Raw genomic sequence first — 23,687 nt, 5'->3', positions numbered from 1 at the left:
AGTGTTTGCCACATTAAACTTGCTTAATAAATGGAAGCATTTTTTAGAATGCCTTAAGTGAATTTGTTCAACGGATATAAATTGCTACCTTATATTTTTACATATTAGAAGAAAAAGTGAACAACTTTGGGGATGTACGTAGGATTTGCGAAGAAGGGGTTTTACATAAACATACAGTGCATATCAATAATTGACTAGGACAATCGCTAACATGTCTTAAGGAGGCCAAATTCTGTCTAGTTTTATCCTGCTTTAGTTATCCAGTATAACTGTCCATCGTTGTCATTTCTCTGAAGGATCGTCATTTTTATGAAACTGCATTCCAAATATGTTTTTGTTTTTGTTTTTTAATTTGTTCATTTTTATTAGAAAGTCAGATATACAGAGAGGAAGAGAGACAGAGAGGAAGATCTTCCGTCTGCTGATTACTCCCCAAGTGGCCACAATGGTTCGAGCTGCGCCACCCAAAGCTAGGAGCCAGGAGCCTGGAGCCTCCTCTGGGTCTCCCACGTGGGTGCAGGATCCCAAGGCTTTGGGCCGTCCTCGACTGCTTTCCCAGGCCACAGCAGGGAGCTGGGTGGGAAACGGAGCTGCTGGGATTAGAACCAGCACCCGTATGGGATCCCGGCTCATTCAAGGCGAGGGCTCTAGCTGCTAGGCTACTGCGCCAGGCCCTATGCTCATGTTTTAAACAAATGAAACTTTTTTCTATATTTGGGTGCTATGGGACTTTAAGGTATATTTTGAAACTTTTAGTTTTTCTTGCTGCTGTCTGCAAAGCTTAATATCATTGCTTTGTTTTTTATCGTGTGATTGTACTTTTAGTTGTTCTGAGTAATGATATAAGTGTTTCATTAGCACAATTTAAAAAATATGTTTGCAGCTCAGTCATTGTGAATGGTCACCATGTCAGAGATCTGTAGTTATCTCTGCCATAAAATCGGATGACCCGAAGAGCTATTCCTAATCTGTAGGCTGCATGTCAAATACGACCCTGGGCATGGGGCGCTCTCCGTGCCTCCCCGCAAGCAGCTCTCTGCTCCATAGCAGCGTGCTCGCCCACAGCACGGTCCTTGGCTTCATGTGTGGTTGAACCGTCAGGCATCTGCTTAAGGCTAACCCTCCAAGCGCTGTAAAGGAGCGCCGCGGCGTGGCTCACGGCGCGGCTCACGGCGCGGCCCACGGCGGTAAGTATCCTGAGCGACGACGTGGACAGGCCAGGGGTCGCGCTGGTCTCCAGTGTCAGCAGCTGAGAGAAGCAGCCTGGGGGTGATAATGCTATGTAAACCATAGAAACATTTGGTAAACAATTTTTATTCTGAACTTTCATTAAATGTAGATATAAAGTAGAATGCTATAGTGTTTGTAGTATGGTTACTGCTTAAGTTTTAGTTTTTTTCAAGTATAAAATACAGATTATTTTGTAAGTTGTTTGTAACCTATTTTAAAAATAGATGTCTTATAAACCAAAAAATGGGCTAAAATATGGTCGTTCTTAGATCCATAAAGCTAAAATGAATTTGTTGAATTTTCAAGAATGTTCTGTCTGGAACTAAATGAAATGTTTGGTAGAATGAAGTGTTTTCAGAGTCATTGACCTTGGAAGAATCAAGTGTGTGACGAAGAATCCGAACAGCAGCTACCTTCTTTCCTGTAATTAAAGCTGGTAGCACAGGGCAGGCAGCTTGTACACCTGGAAGTACGGATCACCTGCAGAAGTGTTTGGCTCATGAAATAATCATGATTTTGCATTTTGAATGATTAGGAGAAATTTTAAGAAGAGTAATATTTTTAATGCACAGATAGTTCATTCCAAGTTCCATCTGTAAAGCCACATTGCAACTCAGTTATTTTGTTTGTTTCTGTGTTGCCTGTGTCTGTTCTGCACTAGAACAGCAGGTTAAGTAGTTTTTACAGAATTTGGTGGCTCACAAAGCCTAAAATACTTTCTGTCTGTCCTTTTCACAAGACATTGTCTATCCTGTGTGGTTATGTCGACTGTCCATTTGCCTCAGTGTGCTGCCAGTGCTGGGAGGGTGAGAGACAGAGGCTTGGGGGAGCGGGCTTTAGTGAGTTCAGAAAGGCAGAACCAGTGCCTGCTCTGTGGCACGTTCTGGATGCTTCCCTCATGCCGATCCTTCTGAATGGTTATAGCATGTGATAGGCCCTAAACAAATTAGATGAAAGCTGCCGTTTTAATAGGATAAGGTTTAGTATTATATTCTACATGTTGATGACCAAACAGTTCATTTATTCATTTCTTTACTTGTTTTTTAAAGGAAGCAAGGCAAACCCAAAAGTACAGTCATGAACCTTCATCTTGAAAGATTTACTTATTTGAAAAACAGATTTACAGAGAAAGAAGGAGAAGCAGAGTTGGAGCTCTTCCATCTGCTGGTTCACTCCTCAGACAATGACAGTGGCTGAAGCGAGTGAATCCAAGAACTGGGGGCTCAGTCCAGGTCTCCTGTGTGGGTAGCAGAAGCCAAAACTCTTGGCCCATCCCCTCAGGTGTCTGAGACTCCCAGAGTGCTCGTTAGTGAGTAGGAAGCTGGGTTCCAGAGGCACAAACAAGGCTTGAGCCCATATACTGTTTGGAGATGTGGGTGCTCAGGAAATGTCCCAACTGCCTTACCAAACACCTGCCCAACGCTGTGATGTAGTTCTGTAGTTAACCTCACAGCCCATGCCTGCCACAAAGCAGTAAAAGAGATGGCCTTTCCATTCAGGATTGAGCTCATCATCAGGACCCCTTCTGGCTGGACGCTGTTTTAAAGCATATCCCACCAGCTTTGCCACAAGGTGCGTTTGCTGAGCTTTGGCTGGGAAACCTCCAACGAGGAACCAAGTAACCAATGAGTCTAATTGCAGTTTGCTTTGCTGCTGCTGCTGGGAGGGTCTGAGATGCTTCTGCATGACTGGGACTTGGCGCTCTCCATCTCAAGGCTTTAGGGCTCGGCACTGGCAGTCACTAAAGGCATCTTGGACACACGTCTTAATGCTCTTGACTTTGCAGCCCCAGGCCTGAAGAGCTGTCTGCTGCTGTGTTAGTTGTATGTGTCAAAGGACTGTGACAGTAGCCACGACCACATTGCTCCCTGCTGAGCTGAAAACTTCTGTGAAGTCAATTTGGAACCTTTTCCTGTCTTATCATCATACTTCTTCCCTCATGTTAGTCAGTGCATTCAGTGTAATAGCTTTTTTTATCCGCATAGCCGACAGAATCACGATCCTCAAGGCTGGCAAAGCCTGCTTAGATCATACCGCTCGTGCACTTGGTCTCAGCATGCCCTTTTGGACTGCAGTATGGGGTTCCTGTTATAAAGACTGAGGTTCTTGATGGAGTAGATGAATCGGGCAGTTTAACATGCTTTCTAGAACCGTAACTTCTTTCCTTGAAAGCTCATTTAGAAACCGCAGCTTGCTATTGCAGACATCCTCAGAGACTGTGGTCTAAGACGGGCAGCTTGTGCCCAAAGCCCTGCTGTTTTATCTTTTCACTTGGGGAGAATTTGCCAGGCATCTTACAGCTGTCCTCCCATTCGCAAGGTTTCAGGAGACTGAAGGGAAAGCTCGGAGCTGCTCACTGTGTGGGTGTAGCACTGACTGGGCAGTAACGGTTCTGTATGTGCGCTGGCCGGAGCACGTCCACAGTGGTCCTTCCTGATCAGTGGTGAGCTCTGGTTTTGGCAGTGGGTGTCCCCTGCCTTCCCGTGGCTGCAGCCATTCCTCAAGGCCTCCTGCTGCCATCAGATCAAGCAGCAAAGCACCCTGAATAGACCTGTGCCGCCTGTGGTCGCTGCTTCTGCCTTCCTTCCCACTTGCTTCTGAACAGTGTGATAGTTTTATCCAGAAAGAGTTTTGTTCACTGCTGATTGCAAACAATTGGAGGTAAAGTCAACATTGCTGTATCCTTTCATTTTACTGGGTGCTGGAGAGGGGTCAAGTGATCGCTCAAAATTACATACCAGATCTTCTCAGTGACATTTGATTTTACTGCTTTAGCTGCTCATTTTGTTTCTAATCACCAGACTCCTCCCTCTCCCTATGTCTTTGTAGCATCAGCCTAACTTTGGAAAGGAGCCTGTACTTAGCTTGCAGAATCTTCTGGCCTATCTGTTGTGTAAAAATCAGAAGTTTTCATACTGCTATGCAATTTCAAGGACTTGCAGTCTATAGCTATACTCCGAGACACTTTATTAAAATGCCTACATTATTGTTTTAATAGTCCTGTCTTTTGGTAAATGTATATTTTTGGATGATTGTGACCAGCGAACATACTGGGAGCCTCTTTGAAATTTTGCTTGGGTCCATGTTACCCATGCTGAGAGTATTTCTCAGTAAGCAGGTTTCCCATCCATGTTTCCTACCATTACCACCTTATTCTCTGATTATCTCAATATATCCAGCATAGGTAACTGTTCCCGGGTTATTGCTTCTTATTCCTAAGCAAAAATGATTTCACGCGCTTCCTGGAACTTTGAGGCATCTAGCCCTACAGTGCCAAGGACTTTTGCTCCAGCATCTAGTTTCCTTTCTGTGCTGAAACTCTTGACTCATCCTTGTCTATTTTCAAAACAGTGACTAACGCTTGCTTGAGGGAACCTATCAGCTATCCAATCATTTTATGCATTGATGTAGCACAGAAGATTGGGTGGTTAAGAAAATACGTTGCTGTTGCACCAAGAAAATATAGCAAAGTCCTAATGACTTTAATGGAATGGATAGTGATGGGATGAATATAGATTACAGTGACAAACAATCATTAAGGAATTAATTCAGTGGTGGTTGCTGTGGCACAATGGGTTGAGCTGCTGGTTGGGCTGCTCGCGTCCCATATTGGACTGCTGGTTTGAGTTCTGGCTCGTCCACTTACCATCCAGCTGATGCATCGTGTAAGGCACTAGAAGACAGTTAAGTGGGGAGAGGGGAACAGGTAGAGTTCCAGGCTTCATGCTTCAGCCTGGCCCAGCCCTGGGTATTGGGTAGCCAACAGATAGAAGGTCAGTCAATTGTTTTCTGCTTTTCAACTGTATGAAGAATTTTAAAAATTTAATACAAATTTAGTGGCTGGGAAAATGGGCATACCATTAGCAGTGAGATAGGAAAAATAGTGATAAGCAGGTTTAGCCTGGACTAAGACTGGAGTAAGGGGAATGATAAATATAGCATGGGACATACACAGTTCCATTGAACGTCCACTTTGTGTCAAGAAACAGGGAGTGTGGAAATTGAGACCAGGAAAAAGAACTCTGGGATGGAATTTTAGATTAAGAAATTACCTCTACTGAGCTTGATTTAAAGCTGCAACATTGTCATATGTTTAGAGATGGACAGAACTTTTGGGACAAATAATCCAAGAATGGGAAGGGAAGAGAGGGCTGTAGCTTCAAGATGTTAAAATTTGGACACTGTCTGTTGGGGAAGGTAAGGCAGGCTGAGGGGAAAGATCTAATAGGATAGGGCAGAGAAACGTGCAAGACAAGTTTAGAAAAGTAGTTTAGGGTCAAGGTAAAAGAAGTGACTTTGAGCTTCCATCATAAAGAGTAAAGAAACACAAAAAAGGTGTTGGAAGCACTTGAATAGGAAATGAGAACATTAAGTCACCTGTGTCCAGAAAGGAAGAGTCCCACAAAAAAAAATGAGGTAGGCACAGGGGCTGAGGCGTCAGGGAGAAGGGGCCACAGCTAGGACTTGGAGCAGGGATAGTGTGGGAGGACTGCGGGAGAAGGGGCCACAGCTAGGACTTGGAGCAGGGATAGTGTGGGAGGACTGCGGGAGAAGAGGACACAGCTAGGACTTGGAGCAGGGATAGTGTGGGAGGACTGCGGGAGAAGGGGCCACAGCTAGGACTTGGAGCAGGGATAGTGTGGGAGGACTGCGGGAGAAGGGGCCACAGCTAGGACTTGGAGCAGGGATAGTGTGGGAGGACTGCGGGAGAAGGGGCCACAGCTAGGACTTGGAGCAGGGATAGTGTGGGAGGACTGCGGGAGAAGGGGCCACAGCTAGGACTTGGAGCAGGGATAGTGTGGGAGGACTGCGGGAGAAGGGGCCACAGCTAGGACTTGGAGCAGGGATAGTGTGGGAGGACTGCGGGAGAAGAGGACACAGCTAGGACTTGGAGCAGGGATAGTGTGGGAGGACTGCGGGAGAAGGGGCCACAGCTAGGACTTGGAGCAGGGATAGTGTGGGAGGACTGCGGGAGAAGGGGCCACAGCTAGGACTTGGAGCAGGGATAGTGTGGGAGGACTGTGGGAGAAGGGGCCACAGCTAGGACTTGGAGCAGGGATAGTGTGGGAGGACTGCGGGAGAAGGGGCCACAGCTAGGACTTGGAGCAGGGATAGTGTGGGAGGACTGCGGGAGAAGGGGCCACAGCTAGGACTTGGAGCAGGGATAGTGTGGGAGGACTGCGGGAGAAGGGGCCACAGCTAGGACTTGGAGCAGGGATAGTGTGGGAGGACTGTGGGAGAAGGGGCCACAGCTAGGACTTGGAGCAGGGATAGTGTGGGAGGACTGGGAGAAGGGGCCACAGCTAGGACTTGGAGCAGGGATAGTGTGGGAGGACTGCGGGAGAAGGGGCCACAGCTAGGACTTGGAGCAGGGATAGTGTGGGAGGACTGGGAGAAGGGTCTCTGTATGCCGAGTGCCGTGTCTCAGCAGAGTGTATCGGTCAAGGAAAAAGAGAAGGGAGTGTTGAAATGGTAGGGCAAGCACGAAAGGCATTTAGGGGTTAGAAGTGTCAGGACATGACTGTGTAAAGGACATGTATGGACATGTGTGGACATGTATGTGTAAAGGCTTAGACCAGGCCTGCTTTGGGGTGAGGAGTAGGTCAGTACACAGATGGTTTTTGACCATTGTATAGTTTATAGGAATGACTGTAGCCTACAGTTCAGTGTGCTTGCCTCTGAGTGGTTGACACTGTTCCCTGGTCACTGTGAATTTCAAAACCCTATTTTCTTTTTTTCCTATTTGGTCTGAATATCAAGATCTTTCTGTCTAGCTGTTCTTTAACGTGAGAGTAGTGACTGCTGGATGAACAGCCTGTACTTGGAACACTTTAACTAGAGTTGTGTTATCAGTGTGACTATGAATATGGACTATGCAGTCAGATAATTTGGGTTCAGCTTTGTGAAACCAAGAAGGTCCTAAATATCCTAATAATGTCAGTGAGAATAATCATAATAATGTTAGAGAATGAGAGTTAAAGCAGATACCATTTTTTGACAATTACACATAGAACTCGACAAGGTATTCAATTTTTGTTAATAATCATATTGTGATTGTATTAGCACTTTATTAAATTATATTATAGGCCCAGGCCCATACAAGTTACACTGAATTTCTTCCAAACACTATGTACTTTGTACATTGTTTACTTAAAGAAAACCATAGGCTGTCCTAAGTTACAAGCTTCATGACTGGTGATTACATACATGTAGCAGGAGTACTATAATAAGATGCAGCAGCAAGGGTTTTGTTTAAATATTCGGGTTATTTTCAACTTTCATAGTAAGAAAATAACTACAGTGCGACTGAGAAACCCGCAGGTTTTATATCGCAAAGGATGAGTGTCGATTGTTTCAGAATGTCGCTCCAGCAGGAAGTTACCCAGTGGGAATCCACCTTGTATCTTTAACTTTTTCTCCAAGTTGTTTATGCAGTGTCTCTGTAACACTTAATGCTTTCTTTGCTTAAAATGTCTTAGAAATAAACAGACATACCCTTTCCCTTCTACCTGTTGTTCAGTCTGGCTGGTCCCGTTCAGTGGAGAGCCGCCCATTCCTCCCACAAGAGGTAAAACCTCTTAGCACAAGCAGCATCAAACTCTTAGTGGCCGTTAACATTCTTGCATTTGCAATCAGTGAACTTTGTCACCTTCCTGTTGTTATTTATGCAGCATTAACCTTTTTCTCCAGATCATTGAGACTGAAAATATGATGGACCGAATTGTGACTGGCTTGTCTGAGTCTAGTGTCAAGGTGCGGTTAGCTGCTGTCAGGTATGAGCTTCAAATGGTCGGAGTAAACGCTTTGCCCTGCGTTCGCCCTGCTTCCTGGTGAGCACGCTCAAGTGGATCCACACAGTGTGTGCCTTTACTTAAGAGAACAGGCCTCCAGGGCCCTCACGTAGATGACTTGACCATGCCTGTAGATGCACTTGACGTGTTTATTAGTAATTGTGAAATGCCACACAGTTTGTTTGGACCTTCTTGTGAAGCTAATTTTGATTATTCTTTGTAGATGTTTGCACAGTCTGTCCAGATCTGTGCAGCAGCTTCGAACCAGTTTCCAGGATCATGCCGTGTGGAAACCTTTAATGAAGGTAAGACGGTCACCCGGGCAGAGGCAGCCCCAGAGAGCCTGCAGTGGGTGGAGCCAGCGGGCATCCTCCTGGTCCCAGGTGTATGTCTGCTTTTGTGCCTAGTGAGTTTAGAACATGCGTCTCCTGCAGAATGTGGTTCTGAATTCAGTGTCTCACCTGGGAGGGGGAAGTACCTGCGCGGTTTTGTTTTCTTGAGTAAAGCTTCAGTTACTTGCCTTCCTGTGTGTTTCATATGCCATGTTCAACTTGTATCCAGAGTAGTCCTAGTAATGTTCAGTAATGGAAAGGCAGAAAAATACAACTACATATAGATAACATGTGTGATGTAGAGATAACATGTAATCTTGGTAATGCCTGATTTTGTTTTTATTTATGTTTTAGATTTCATTTATTTAATTGAAAGTATTAAAGAGAGATGGAGAGAGATTTTCACCACTGGGTCAGTCCCCAAATGGTTGCAGGTTGAGCTGGTCCAGAGTCGGGAGCCAGGAGCTTCTACCGGATCTCCTGCATGAGTTCAGGGGCTCAAGATGTTGAGTCATCTTCCACTGTATTCCCAGGCATCAGGAAGTGGAGCAGCTGGGACTTGAACCAGCAGTCACATGGGATACTAGGACCGTAGATGGGGAATTAGCTTGCTACACTATTGCATCAGCCCAGATATTTTTTTCAAGATTTATTTATTGTTATTGGAAAGGCAGATTTATAGAGAGAAGGAAAGAAAGATCTTCTGTCCACTGGTTTACTTCCCAAATGGCCAGAATGGCTGGAACTGAGCTGATCTCAAGCCAGGAACCAGGAGCTTCCTCCGGGTCTCCCAAGTGGTGCAGGGTCCTGAGGCTTTGGGCCGTCCTCAACTGCTTTCCCAGGCCACAAGCAGGGAGCTGGATGGGAAGTGGAGCAGCTGGGACATGAACCGGCACCCGTATGGGATCCTGGCATGTGCAAAGCAAGGACTTTAGCAACTAGGCTATTGTGCCAGGCCCATCCCAGATATTTTCTAATGTAACTTTCTGAATTAGGTGTTCTCTTGAGGCGTTTCCCCCACATACACATCAAGAGATAAATTCAGGGTGAATGAGTCTGAATGAAGACGTAAGGTTTTGCAGGCAGTGACTGCAGGAGTAGATCCTCTATTACTTTACAGACCCACTGGCCAACTGGCTCTTACCTTTTTTCTAAAGTGGCCTTATATCTTACAGTCCACAAAAAAAAAAAAAAATCCAAGATTTATTTATTTTTATTGGAAAGGCAGATTTACAGAGCAAAAGAGAGGTGGAGAAAGATCTTCCATCTACTGGTTCACTTCCCAGTGGCTGTAACAGCTGTAGCTGAGCCAATCCAAAGCCAGGAGTCAGGAGTTTTTTCCAGGTTTCCCATTCAGGTGCAGGGTCCCAAGGACTTGAGCCATCCTCTGCTACTTTTCCGGGCCATAAGCAGGAAGATGATTGGGAAGTGGAGCAGCCAGGACATGAACTGGTGCCCCTGGGATGGCTTGTGGGTCGGGGATTAGTCGGTTGAGTCACTGTGCTGGCTTCAGTCCACACAGTTTTTGAGTTTTTGTTTTATTTTGAGTGCATACTGTATTCTAAGGAAAGCTTTCGGGTGTAGCTGGCTGGCGTGGTTTTTTGCTAGAGAGCTGTGCTCTTGGCTTAAGGCTTTAGGTGAGAGTACAGCTGTTGGTGTGTTAGAAAGAGAAAAGCTTCCAGCAACAGGAATGCCATGGTGCTGAAGGCAAAAGGAAGGCAGGAGGATTGCCCAGGGAGAGGAAGAACATGAATGAAAATATGTTACATATAGTATGTGTGGCAGACAGCACGGCATCTTTACTACTATCTTTCATGAGGCTTACCAGGAGGCTGGCATTGTTGAGCAGTGGTTTAAGCTACTGCCTGCAATGCTGACATCCCATATCTAGTGCCACTTTCAGTCCCAGCTTCTTTATTTCTGATCCAGCTCCCTGCTGATGTACCTGAGAGAATGACCCGAATGCTTGAGCCTGTCCACCCACGTGGGACATGCAGAGCGAATTCCAGGCTCCTGGTTTAGGCCTCACCTAGCCCTGGCCATTGCAGCCATCTAGAGAGTGAACCCATGGCTGGAAGGTCTCTGTCTCTCCCTCTCTCTGCCTTTCAAGTAAAGAAATTTTTAAAAATGATTTGTTCGAAAGGCAGAGTGACATGGAGAAAGATCATCTTTCCTCTGGTGTGCGCTCCAGATGCTGCAGTGACCAGGCTGGACTAGACGAAAGCAAGAAGCCAGGCGCTCCATCCGGGTCTCCCACACAGGTGTGGCAGCCCAAGCACTTTGACCATTTGCTGCTGCTTTCACGAGGCCTGAGCAGGGAGCAAGATGGGAAGCCGAGAAGCCCATATGGAATGCCAGCACAGCAGGCAGTGGCTTTATGTGCTGTGCCACAATGCTGACCATGTAAATAGAGTTGTGTTTTTATTCCTGCTTTCTGTGTTTTCAAAGTGACACACACCAGTGACTTTTTTTCTAAGTGACACACCAGCCATATGGAAGTTTGTTCAATGCCATTGAACATGGCTTGAAAGGAGAGTGACAAAGAGATCTTGTGTCAGCTAGCTCACTCCCCACAGGGCTGCAACATCCATATTTGGAGCAGTCCAAAGCCAGGAGCTGGGAACCCCATTGATCTCCCACATGAGTGGTTGGGGCCCACGTACTTGTTCCCTCTTCCTGTTGTTTTCCCAAGTGCATTAGCTGAGAGCTGGATCTGAACCTGAGCAGGCAGGACTCAAACTGGCAGCCTGATACGAGATCCTGGCATTGTAAGTGACCCTGACCCACTGCAGCACGGCACTGGCCCTGAAGCTACGCACGTGGAAGGGTCCTTCATGAGGCTTGACTGTGTTGGTAGAAGAGCAGGTTGTCAGACTACACAATAGGTATAGGACTTGAGTTGGCAAAGGCATCCTGGGAGACTGGAAGAACTGAGTGACTAACGCCTGGGGAGAGGCATTGCGAGAGAAAGGTCAGCAAATGGGAGGATGGGGCCCGGCGGCATGGCCTAGTGGCTAAAGTCCTCGCCTTGAATGCCCCGGGATCCCATATGGGCGCCGGTTCTAGTCCCGGCAGCTCCACTTCCCATCCAGCTCCTTGCCTGTGGCTTGGGAAAGCAGTCGAGGACGGCCCAATGCATTGGGAACCTGCACCTGCGTGGGAGACCTGGAAGAGGTTCCTGGTTCCCGGCTTCGGATCGGCGCAATACCAGCCGTTGTGGTCACTTGGGGAGTGAACCATCGGACGGAAGATCTTCCTCTCTGTCTCTCCTCCTCTCTGTATATCTGGCTTTGTAATAAAATAAATCTTTCAAAAAAAAAAATGGAAGGAGGTGTGAAGACCCTGATTGCCATGTGAAAGACATGAAAGTTTTGGTCTTACCAACTAACAGTAAACAAGAGGATTAAAACAGTATTTTTGGGTAATTATTTCTACTTTCTTACTTATTTTTAAGTTTGGAAATTCAGACTTGGCTTGACTGAAGAAAGCGGGAAATATACATAACTCCAAGTGTTTGGGATTATCCTTTTCTAGTTTGTAGAGCTGGAGCTCCTAAGAACAACTTAAAAAAAAGATTTATTTATTTTTATTGGAAAGAAGTTTACAGAGGGGAGAGACAGAGAAAAAAAGCTCTTCCATCCGCTGGTTTTTATCCAAATGGCCACAGTGGCTGGAACTGAGTTGATCTGAAGCCAAGAACCAGGAGCGTCTTCCAGGTGGTCTCCCACACAGGTGCAGGGGCCCAAGGCTTTGAGCCGTCCTCTGCTGCTTTTCCAGACCCTAAGCAGGGAGCTGGATGGGAAGCGGAGCAGCCAGGACACGGACTAGCATCCACATGGGATGTTGGTACTCGCAGGCATAAGAGTAGGCATTTGAACCTGTGCACCGGTTCCCAGGACTTCTTTTACCATGATAAGCCTGAACCTGATTTGATCCCCACTGCAGACAGTGACTGAAGAGGTTATTGCTAAGTGACAGTGTTTGTGAACCTTTCTGTGTTAGAATTTATGAAGAATAGATTCTGATAGTGGCAGCTAACATTTATCACCAGGCTGTGTTCATTATTGTACACCTGCTGTGCCTGACAACAGCTGCAATTCTGGCAGTAACTTACCTTGTTAAAAAAATTAACAAAGTTATTAGTCTGTGCTAATTAATGTTCTAAAATCTTTTTTCTTATTAACATCCACATTGCAAAGCAGATTTTGGTATCTGAGGAATTCATGTACCTATTTAGGTTGAGCTTAACTTTGTATACATAGTCTGTTTTTAATTCCCATGCTATGATACTTCTGTTACTGTTATTCATATTGCATTTAATCCTTGGTAGTCTGATCAAGGAGATATTACTTTCCTTAATTTTTAGATGTGAAACAAAGACTTGGAGAGATTAAGATGTGTCTGGTACCCACATCTAGCTAGTGAGTCTCTGTGTGATCCTAGCACTGGCACCTTGCCCCTACATTGCTCTGCCCTAGCTCTTCAGCAAACAACTTCTTCTAGACATGGTTCCGAAAAATCAAACTCGGGCAATTCTGCAGATTGAGAAGTGGCCAGTTGTGATGAAGTAGAGTCAGTTAACTTGCGACCAAGCACACCGTGACCTTCAAGCTTTTAACCTACCATACCCCTCCATGACGGGTCTGTCTCCTTGCGTAGCACCTGCAGTGAGGCTGTAGCTTCTCCAACCAGGAGCAGCAGGAGGCTTCAGTCACCGTCACAGGTCAACTTTGACCCAGTTCCAAGTGATTTTTGTCATAACCATCTCCAAAATGAGAAGTCAGTTGAAAGGTGATAGTTTTTGTTTTTATTTAGTCTTCTGTGATCTTAACTCCCATGATTTCAAACTAATGATGATATCCCTGTTTTAATTCTGTAGGTTTTACAAAATGCACCTGATGAAATCCTTGTGGTAGCATCTTCCATGCTATGCAATCTTCTTCTTGAATTTTCTCCAAGCAAGGAGGTTAGTACAAAATGAATAATTTATTCTGAGGAAAGAGAAGCAGCAAGTAAGTAATTAGTTTTTAAGTATGGTTTATTCCACCTCACAGAGTCACCTATTTTAGAGAGAGAGCTTGGAGTCCATCTAAACTCTAAAACCACAGATGCAGAGCGTAACGACCTGAGTAATAGACTGTTGGAAAGCTGTCTTCAGGAGGGCGTCAGTTCAGCCTCGGCCTGGGTCGTTTCAGGGAGGTAGCGGCTGACAGCAGGCAGCAGGTCTTTGATGTTTAGTGTTAATGGGTGTTTGTGGAGAAAGGTGAGGCCTTGCACGCGTTGCCCTGTGCCCTGAACTGCTCGCTTACCCAGTGCCTTGTGCAGCCGGCGCACTGCCATCAGCACTCCTCCAACTCTCGTTGCCTCACTTCTGCTTCAGAATATGTAGAGCCTGGTTAGGAAATAGATGTGCTCAGACACAGAACCGTAAGTATGTCTGATTTGTTTTCTTTTATTCAAAATAAAGTGGAAAAGATGGAAATACGATTAAGGAACATTTGGGGTCAGTTGAAAAAAAATTGAAATATGAACTCCAGAGAAAAATGTTGTTTTAGCTTGATGTTGAACTTGATAGCTAGACTATGATAATCTCAAAAGAGTGTCCTTGTTCTGGGGCTGGTATCGTGAAACAGTTGGTTAAGCCACTCCTGCAGTGTTTATGCCACTTCACTCCAGCTCCCTGCTAACATGTCGGGACAAACAGACGAGAGCCCAAGTGTGTGGGCTCCTGCTGCCTATGTGGAAGACCTCTGAGTGGAATTCCAGGCTCCTGGACTGGCCCAGGCCCAGCCGTTGTGGCCACTGGGGAATGAGCCAGTGGGCATAAACCATCTTGCCTACCCCTTCCATCTCCGTGTGCGTCTCGCTCTGCTCTCTCCCCGGCCCTCCATTCTGTTAATCCTACTGTTGAAATAATATTTTTAAAGAAATATACATTGAAGTATTAAGGACAACAGGACATGATGTGTGCACACTAATTTTTAATGATTCAACAACAGTAAATAATGTAGGTGCAAGTGTGTAGAATGAACCATGAAGTCATGAGTCAGAGCTGTAGCGAAGTCTTGAAAGTTAGTTCCTCTGGGAACAGAAGATGTGGGAGTTCCTTCTGTTATTCTTCCTACTTTCAAGTTTGAACTTATTCAAATAAAATAAAATAAAATTTTAGAAAACATCACAATTTCAAGATAAAGTCTAGAAAATATTACAGTTATTCCTATTCAAGATGTCATGTTCAAAACGGGGTGTGACACTGAGGTGCTGTGCTGGTCGTGGGGCTCAGTGCAGGTCCAAAGTCCTTGGCCAGGGCTGCGCGTCCCCACGGAACGTGAGTCTGCCTCGCTGTGTCCATTCCGGTTTGCTAGCCAACTTGCTCTGGAAACAGTCTCACAAAATAAGGCTTTTCCAGGTTCCTGGGTAGTCTGCAGTCGGCTGATGACACCTGATATTAACCATCATACTTATTATGTAGGACGTTTTTTAGCACCTGCTTGTCAGATAGCTTTTAAACACTTGTTGTGAAGCATAAATTTTACCCTGAGAGACTCATTTTTCTTCTAAGAAATTAACAAAAATCTTGTTAGCCAAGTGTTATAAATAAAATAATTGGACAAGCTTCAGAGCAATACATGAAATGTTCGAAAGTTGATGAATGTTTTGCTGTAGTGATTGATAAATAGTTCTGAAAATCTGTAATGTGACTAAAATAAGATCTACAGTTTGAAAAAAAAGATCTGGTTGTGAAATTTGGTTTTTTTTTTTTTAAATAAACCAGATTGTTTCATGGATGCAGAAAATACAACAGCATGTTAACAAAGCAGAACTTCAAGGGGTGGTGAGAATTGAGAAGACCACATGAGTGTGGGGGTACATCGACAAAGTTGTGGAAATACAATGAAAAATTTATTTTGGTGTACAAAAATTTTTGAAAACTATGGATAATTTTTTTTTAGAATGTTTATTTTTCTCATGGGCTTTTTGAAGATCCCTTTATGTGAATGTACTTTTTAAAATTTTTATCAAAATTTATCTTTTAATTCCATTTTTTCCACAAATTTTTTTAAGCAGCTGCATGTGTGTGAAATATACAGTTGGGATACTATCCAGGCCTACAAATAAAAAGAACGTGACAGAAATGATTTTGTTCTTTGATTTGTGAGAAAACATTTCTATCTCAAGGTGGTTTTTCTGGCCTGATCACTTCCTGCTTTGTGAAAATAGTTTATAATTTTGTGTAAGCATAAAGAAGGTATCATAGGCAGGCTATCTGACAGTAAGTGCATGCATATGAGGTTGCAAATTTGACTTGAAAACAGCTTTTTTTTTTCCTTTCCAATCACAGCCTATTTTGGAATCAGGAGCAGTGGAGCTACTTTGCGGATTAACCCAAAGTGAAAATCCTGCTTTACGAGTGAATGGGATTTGGGCCTTAATGGTATGTTTCACCCTTTTATATATTGTTGTAATTCACATAAAGCAGAGCTGTTAGCAACATGAGAACTAAAGACTGTTATTTGAAATGTCTGGCATTTTCTTTTTGAAAAATCTTGTTCTTCTAAACCCTGTTTTCTTGTGATCTAATTTTTAGAACCTAGAAGACTCAGTATTCAGATTTCAGAGTCAGTATACAGAAAATTATTTAGCTACTATATGCCATGATTGTCATATTTATTATTTGGAAAGTGAACAGATTTTTAAACTTATTTTGCCTGATTTGGGCAGAACATATTCTTGTAATGAGCTTATTGATATGTGTAGACCACCCACTCTAAGAAGCACTTTCATCTCTCCTTTGCTCTTAGAACCAATTTATGAAAGAAGCTGAAATGTGTTCTTATCTACTTTTACAGATAAGTAAATTAAGACAGATTTTATTTTTTAATTGACAAGTCAAAGTCACATAGCTAGGGTATGGAGCATGATGTTTCGGTACACGCACACGTTATTCAATGGCTGATTGAGATATCTACCAACTATTATCTCACATTGTTAACATTTTTGCAAAATAATTGCCTGAGATGACCAGATTCAAGTATAAATGCTTAGTAATTCTTAGTAGATTATAGTAAATAATTATGATCTAGATTCTAAAACTTCAATGGGAAAATCATTTTCTTTCATATTATGAAAATGAATTTTATTGAAATTAGAAAGCAAAATCCTATGTAGAGTTTTTCAGTGTAGAGTTAGAGCTTAATCGCTGTACGCTGGACACCAAGCTAGATGGTATTACATTTATTATCGCTAATTCTTATGTTATGCAGGTATATGCTGATGTTCTAAATAGGAAGCTGGGATTCGGGGCCAGGGATTCCCAAGGACTTTATGGCCCGCAGTGACACCCGGGCTCTCCACCTGGCTCCGGTGTGCACACTTCGTGTGCTGATCCTGTCTGCTGGGTTTTCACATGAACTTTTGGATAGAAGTAGTCAGAAAGCATTAGATCTGATAGTTTCACATCCTTTATCTGTAATTTTTCATAGCTTTTAATAGAACTTTTCCTTGAAACTCTTTCCTAGGACCTTTTTTTTTTTAGGATTTATTTATTTTTATTACAAAGTCAGATATACAGAGAGGAGGAGAGACAGAGAGGAAGATCTTCCGTCCGATGATTCACTCCCCAAGTGAGTGCAACGGCCAGTGTTGTGTCAGTCCGGAGCCAGGAGCCAGGAACTTCCTCCACGTCTCCCACAGGGGTGCAGGGCCCCAAGGCTTTGGACCGTCCTCAACTGCTTTCCCAGGCCACAAGCAGGGAGCTGGATGGGAAGTGGAGCTGCCGGGATTAGAACCAGTGCCCATATGGGATCCCGGCACATTCAATGCGGGGACTTTAGCTACTAGGCCACTGTGCCGGGCCCAGGACCTTTTTTTTCAAACCACTTTGTACCTACAATCCTTTTTGACCTTCTCAAGAGATGAGCCCTCAGTTCTTTGCTTCCATTCCCTTTTATAAAAAGAGTTTTATTTGAGAAGAGTTTATTTGCAAGTCAGAGAGACACAGAGAAAGAGAAATCTTCCATCTGCTGGTTCACTCCTCAGGTGGCTGCTATGGCCAGAGCTGAGCCAGCTTGAAGCTGGGAGCCAGGAGCCTCAGCCGTTCTCCTGGATGGCTGCATGGACCTAATACTTGGGCCATCTCTGCAGCTGGAGCACAAATCCGTTCCCAACTGGGGCGCCAGGCCCGCAGATCGTGGCTTTATCCACTGCAGTGCTGGGCTGTCACAGTGTCATCCCCACCTGATGAAGGAGGTTACTTTCGTATCTACAGACACAGCCCTAACTGTTGCCTCGCCCCAAGATCTTCCGCCTCCGTGGCCTGTGGCCTTGGATCTGAAAGCTGCCTAACATCCGGCTGTGACAGCAGAAACCATCCCAGGCCTCACATCCTCACGGACCTCCTACTCTCATCAGCCTCCCTCTTAGCAGCTGCTCTGTTCTCTGTCTTGCGGCCATCTTTGTTTTGAAGCGCTTCAACATTTTTTTTTTAATTATTAATTTGTGTGGAAGATAGAGTGACGGAGAGGAAAAGACCTTCCATCTTGTGAGCCACTCTACAAATGGCTGCAGTGGCCAGAGCTGGGGCAGGTTGAAGGCAGGAATCTTGGACACCCTCTGGGTCTCACATGGGGGGCAGGGGCCCAACTACTTGGACTGTCCTCCACTGCCCTCCCAAGAGTATTAGCAAGGAGCTGGACTGGAAGTGGAGTAGCCAGGACTTGAACCGTTACTCCACTATGGGATACCAGCATAGCCGTACCACGCCAGCAGACACCACTGTTCTGTCTCGCATTATTCAGTACCTTGATCCCTCATGTGTCTTATAACAATTGAAATCAGTTCCTGGAAGGTAGTAACAAATATTATAATCTATAATTTACAGATCTTTATGCCAGAAGTTGATTTATTTTTTATTTGGAATCTGCCGCATTTTCCACTTTTGTCTTCTTCCATGTTATCACAGCTCTTGGGATTAAGTTGAGCTTATCCACAAGTGCACTAGAGAAGAAGCAGCAAAACAGCTGCTGACCTGTGCGGTACTGTAGCTCATGTGTTACTTCCTCTCCAGGGACTCAGCCAACAGCTGGCATAGTGTTGCAAACAGTAGATGTTTCCAGTCAAGTAGAGTTCACAAACATACTGCTTATTTTCATTCATAGTAAGTGAGCACTTTGAAATCATTCTCAAAGTGTGTGACATAGGGCCTGGTGTGATGACTCAGTGGCTAAATCCTTCGCTCTGCATGCGCTAGGACCCCATATGGGATCTGGTTCATGTCCCAGCTGCTTCATTTCCCACCCAGCTCCCTGCTTGTGGCCCGGGAAAGCAGTTGTGGACGGCCCAAAGCCTCAGGACCCTGCACCTGCGTGGGAGACCTGGGAGCTCCTGGCTCCTGCTTTGGGTTGTCTCAACTGTGCCCATTGAGGCCGCTTGAGGAGTTAATAAGTGGAAAGATCTTTCTGTCCTTCTTTCTATAAATCTGCTTTTCCATTGAAAAATAGATGACTTTTTTTAAATGCATAGTATATACTAGTTATTAATAGCCACTTCATATTAAAGTATATAAAACAGAACTTGATAACCATTAAAATATTCTCAAGTCATACATCAATTTTGTATTCATTTGAGAAATCTTTCCAGACTTCCATGTTAGAAAGTGATCATGTGCCAGTTACGGTTGTATGTTTAGAAGTGAGAGTTCCCTTTGTTTTGACAAACAAAAATAGCGTGGCTTTTATGTAAGAATTTTCTCCAGTTACTATCTGTTCTTCAATAGTATCAGTTACTATTCAAATATAATAAAACAAATGTAGATATGATTCTTCCAACTTCTTTAATCCTTTCAGAATATGGCATTTCAGGCTGAACAAAAAATTAAAGCGGATATTTTGCGAAGCTTGAGTACTGAACAGCTATTCCGGTTGTTATCAGATTCAGATTTGAACGTGCTGATGAAGACTTTGGGCCTTCTGAGGAATCTCCTCTCTACTCGGCCTGTAAGTTGAATCACTCAGTCTTCCAGAAGCGGTGGCCCTGCGGCTGAGTTGCAGAGTCGCTGTGTGCTGCCCCTGAGAGTCGGGGCTGCCCTGCAGAAGCAGGAGTGGATGCCTGGGCCTCCTCCCCGCCCTCCCTGCGCCACTGCTTCCCTGAGCCGCTCTGTGCCGCACGTGTGCCTTCTGTCCTTGCCGGGCTTGCTGGCCACAGTGGCTTTTCTCATTGGCCTTAATAGTTTCTTTCAGGATCTTTACCGCGTTACTTTTAGAGAATTCTTAGTGCCATTCCTTAGCTTGTTGATCTCCCCTGCCCCTGCACGCACATCTGTAGGCCTGGCCTCTGAAGAGGTCGGCGTGGAGAGCAGGCAACATGGCGGAGTAAGAGGCTGAGTCTTGCTGCCGGGCTTGCTCAGTGGTGTCCTCTGACTCCCTGAGCGACAGTGGCAGTGGCCTTCAGGATGCCGAGGAGCCGTGGGCGGGCCTCTCTGTGACTCACCTGTCTCTTGAGTTGTCTGCATTTGGGCTCCCAGGTGGTGTAGTCAATCTGCATCGTCGTTTCCGTGTCTAGCTTTTCTTCACTCATTCTCTTGGAGGAGGAGGACAGGTGCATGCGGGCTCTGCTAGTCTTCAGTATCTTTGGGCTTGAAGACTCCCGGCAAGTACAACGCCGTGTTCCTCAAACCAGCTCTGTGTTCTGAAGGTGAAATGCAGCTTCCAAACACAGTAGACGCTGTTCTTTCACCTCCTGTCCTATTTAAAGCAGTTAGGTTCCTTCAGTATTTAACTTTTAGAAGCTTTCTGTTCTGTGGTCCTTTGCTTTGTTTCCCGGGGGATAATTGTGGGTTTCCTGTTGTCTTACAGCACATAGATAAGATAATGAGTACTCACGGGAAACAGATCATGCAGGCTGTGACCCTCATCCTGGAAGGGGAGCACACCCTCGAGGTCAAGGAGCAGGTACGTGCTATGGCTCTTTGGGGAGGAGCCTGAGGAGCCTGCTGAAGTACCCAGAGCTGCAGAGGTGCCCCGAGCTCCTTCAGCACTGCTCGAGCTCAGCTTCGCAGGCTTCTGGGATAAAGGCAGAGAGCAGTGCAGACTGGAGCCGTCGTCACGCACTGCGTAAGCCACCTCACATCATTGCTCTGCTGCCTTCTGCTCAGGACAGCAAGAGGCAGGTGTTGCGAGGGGAACTGGGACTTGAACCCTGCACACTCTGAGATGGGGCATCACGAGCACCATCTTGCTCCATCAGGTGCCTGTCTCAATGACTGGGCTTTCATTTTTATTTTCTTTAGAAGTTTATTTATTTTTATTGGGAAGTCAGATTTACAGGGAGAAGGAGAGACAGAAAGATCTTCAATCACTGATTCACTCCCCAAGTGGCTGCAACGGCTGGAGCTGAGCTGATCTGAAGCCAGGAGCCTCCTCGGTCTCCCATGAGGGTGCAGTGTCCCGAGGCTTTGGGCTGTCTTTGACTGCTTCCCCAGGCCACAGGCAGGGAGCTGGAAGGGAAGTAGACAGCTGAGACATGAACCGGCACCCGCATGGAATCCTGGTGCATGGCAAGGCGAGGACTTCAGCCACTAGGCTACTGCATCAGGCCCAATTATTGAGTTTTTAATCATGAGTATATATTACACTTTTGGCAGTTACATTTTCTGTCCATAGAAATCTTTCTTTAGTCTGATTAGTATGGTCAGTTTCATTGATTGAATTTCAGATGTTGAGTTAACTGATTTAATATACAAATTGATTAATCTCTCACTCCCCGGAGGGCTGCAACAGCCTGGGCTTCTTCCAGGTCTGCACACGTGGATGGCAGGGGCTTAAGGATGTGGGCCGTCTCCCTTCCTTTCCAGGCCATTGCAGGGAGCTGGATTGGAAGTGGGGCAGCCGGAACGCAAACTGGTGCCCGCATGGGATGCCAGCCCTGCAGACAGCAGCTTTATCACTTCCCCACTGCAGAGGCCCTGCTTTGGCAACTCCTCCACTTTCGGGCACTCTTCTCATTGTGGCCTAACTGGCCTGGGGTCGAGTCTTCCAGTCACTGTAGGCCTTGTCCGCTGTCCCCGGAGGCAGTGTTTTCTGTTCACACCGCAGGACTCACACGCAGCAGTCTCACACACTTGTTAGGGTATTTAGGAAGTTGGGCCATGCAAAGCAAAGGGCTTCCTTATGTAACTGATTAGTGCTACGAAGAAGTGGGTTGACTCTCACCAACTGGAGAAGATTGAGTCTGCTCTGCCCCTGCTCACGTCCTTGCAGTGTCCAGCAATGCTTCTAGTGCTTTCCCATTCTCTGTTTTCACGGTCGCTCCACAGTGAGGTAGTTAACCTCAGAATCAGGACGCGTGTCCTGCTTGCCTACAGAGAGCATGCCCATGAGAGGTCCCCAGGAAGTGCGAAATTGCTGGGTCTGGCTTGGCTGGCCGTCCCTGCCGCGCACTGCTTTCTGCTTTCCCCGGTCCTTGCCTCCTGCCCCTCGGCCTGAGCATGGAACAGCTGACAAGAACAAGCTGCGTTCATCGGCACGGAGGGCTGGCTCCTTCCAGGTCCCGGGCTTCTTCACACACGTGCTGCCCTTTCTGTGCCCGCCTGCCAAATGAGTCAGCTCTACCCATACATGCGGCGAGGCTGGTGAGCAGGATCTGGGCTTTCCCAGGACATCATGGCTTGGGACGAGTTGGCAAGTGGAGGCCAGGGAAGGGGGTGGACTTTCTCTAGCTGTGAAGCTTCCAGTACTGAGTCTACATCTGATAAGCCTGTGCTTTAGTTACAGGAGTTTTCCATAGAGGTGGATTTCTCCAGAACTTCACAAATAAAGCACATTTCCTTTGGATTTGTCATAGTGTCACCTGTAAATCATGGCTGCCTTTGCCTAGCTATGGCTTCATGCCCTGCAAAACCCCCGGAGTGGTTTCTCCAAGGCAGATCTTGCTCGGGTGCAATTAATGGTATCAGATGTCAGGAACTGAACGTGGCGCTTGGGAGGCTGTGCACGCCTGCAGGTGGGAGATGACTCAGCGTGAGGAAGCGTGACTCAGGACTTTGGGGTGCCTGGTGCCTCTGACTGCTGGCTCTGTTCTTTTGCAGACACTCTGCATCCTAGCCAACATAGCAGACGGAACAACAGCAAAGGAGCTTATCATGACCAATGATGACATCCTGCAGAAAATCAAGTATTACATGGTAAGCCTTTGTCCCCCCACTGTGCAACGTTATAAGTCAGAGACTGGGCCGGCGGCGTGGCCTAGCGGCTAAAGTCCTCACCTTGAACGCCCTGGGATCCCATATGGGTGCCGGTTCTAATCCCGGCAGCTCCACTTCCCATCCAGCTCCCTGCTTGTGGCCTGGGAAAGCAGTTGAGGATGTCCCAATGCATTGGGACACTGCACCCGCGTGGGAGACCCGGAAGAGGTTCCTGGTTCCCGGCTTTGAATCGGCGCGCACCGGGCTGTTGCGGCTCACTTGGGGAGTGAATCATCGGACAGAAGATCTTCCTCTCTGTCTCTCCTCCTCTCTGTATATCTGACTTTGTAATAAACTGAATAAATCTTTAAAAAAAAAAAAGTCAGAGACTAGAGCATTTTAGCTCAACACAAATTATAAGGAGTTTATAAAAAAGAGAATGAACTCATTTGTGACAGATTCAAGGGACACTTTTCCAATCTTTTTAACACTTATTTTATTTTTATTGGAAAGGCAGATTTACAGAGAGAAGGAGAGACAGAAAGATCTTTCATCTGCTGGTTTATTCCCCACAATGGCCACAGTGGCCAGAGCTGAGCCGATCCAAAGCCAGGAGCCAGAAGCCTCTTCCAGGTCTCCTATGTGGGCGCAGGGTCCCAAGGCCCTGGGTCGTCCTGCACCGCCTTCCACTCCACAAGCAGGGAGCTGGATGGGAAGTGGAGCAGTCACGACGTGAACCGGTGCCTACATGGGATCCCAACGCATGCAAGGTGAAGATGCAGCCACTCGCTACTGCACAGGGACCACAGTCCACTTCTGATCCAGCTCTCTGCTAATTTCTGATGGCCTGTAAAAGCAGTGGAAGATGGCCTGGCCCGGCGCTGGCCGTGGTGGCAAGCTAAAGAATGAACTAACAGATCGAAAATTTCCCTCTCCCTCTCTGTAACTTTCAAAAAAAAGTTCCTCAGCTGTAGTAGAGGCATTTTATAAAATCAAATGGAGATTTGATCCAGGGTCTATAAACACACACACGCACACACACACTCCTGTAGAAATAAAAGGAATTTATTTCCGAGGCTGAATGTATCAGAGTAGTAAATCATTTTAAAAGTTGGTTGTGGGCCTGGCGTGGTGGCCTAGCAGCTAAAGTCCTCG

At 45.9% G+C, this 23,687-nt stretch overlaps 1 protein-coding gene across 2 annotated transcripts in view; it reads left to right on the top strand.

The window, feature by feature from the left end:
- The window catches only part of ARMC8 (armadillo repeat containing 8), a 75,657-nt gene that overhangs the window by 45,218 nt on the left and 6,752 nt on the right, over nt 1-23,687 (top strand). For both annotated transcript variants that reach the window (XM_058657117.1, XM_058657118.1), the window contains exons 13-19: nt 7,921-8,003; nt 8,245-8,326; nt 13,233-13,319; nt 15,696-15,788; nt 19,198-19,347; nt 20,206-20,301; nt 22,437-22,532. In XM_058657117.1, coding sequence (XP_058513100.1) covers nt 7,921-8,003; nt 8,245-8,326; nt 13,233-13,319; nt 15,696-15,788; nt 19,198-19,347; nt 20,206-20,301; nt 22,437-22,532 — 687 coding nt within the window. The remainder of the gene's footprint in view (nt 1-7,920; nt 8,004-8,244; nt 8,327-13,232; nt 13,320-15,695; nt 15,789-19,197; nt 19,348-20,205; nt 20,302-22,436; nt 22,533-23,687) is intronic.

This window comes from Ochotona princeps, chromosome 30, assembly GCF_030435755.1.
Source record: "Ochotona princeps isolate mOchPri1 chromosome 30, mOchPri1.hap1, whole genome shotgun sequence".
In the NCBI taxonomy this organism is placed as follows: domain Eukaryota; kingdom Metazoa; phylum Chordata; class Mammalia; order Lagomorpha; family Ochotonidae; genus Ochotona; species Ochotona princeps.
Note: the sequence above shows the minus strand (reverse complement) of the source record. Positions and strands in the feature narration are given on the sequence as shown.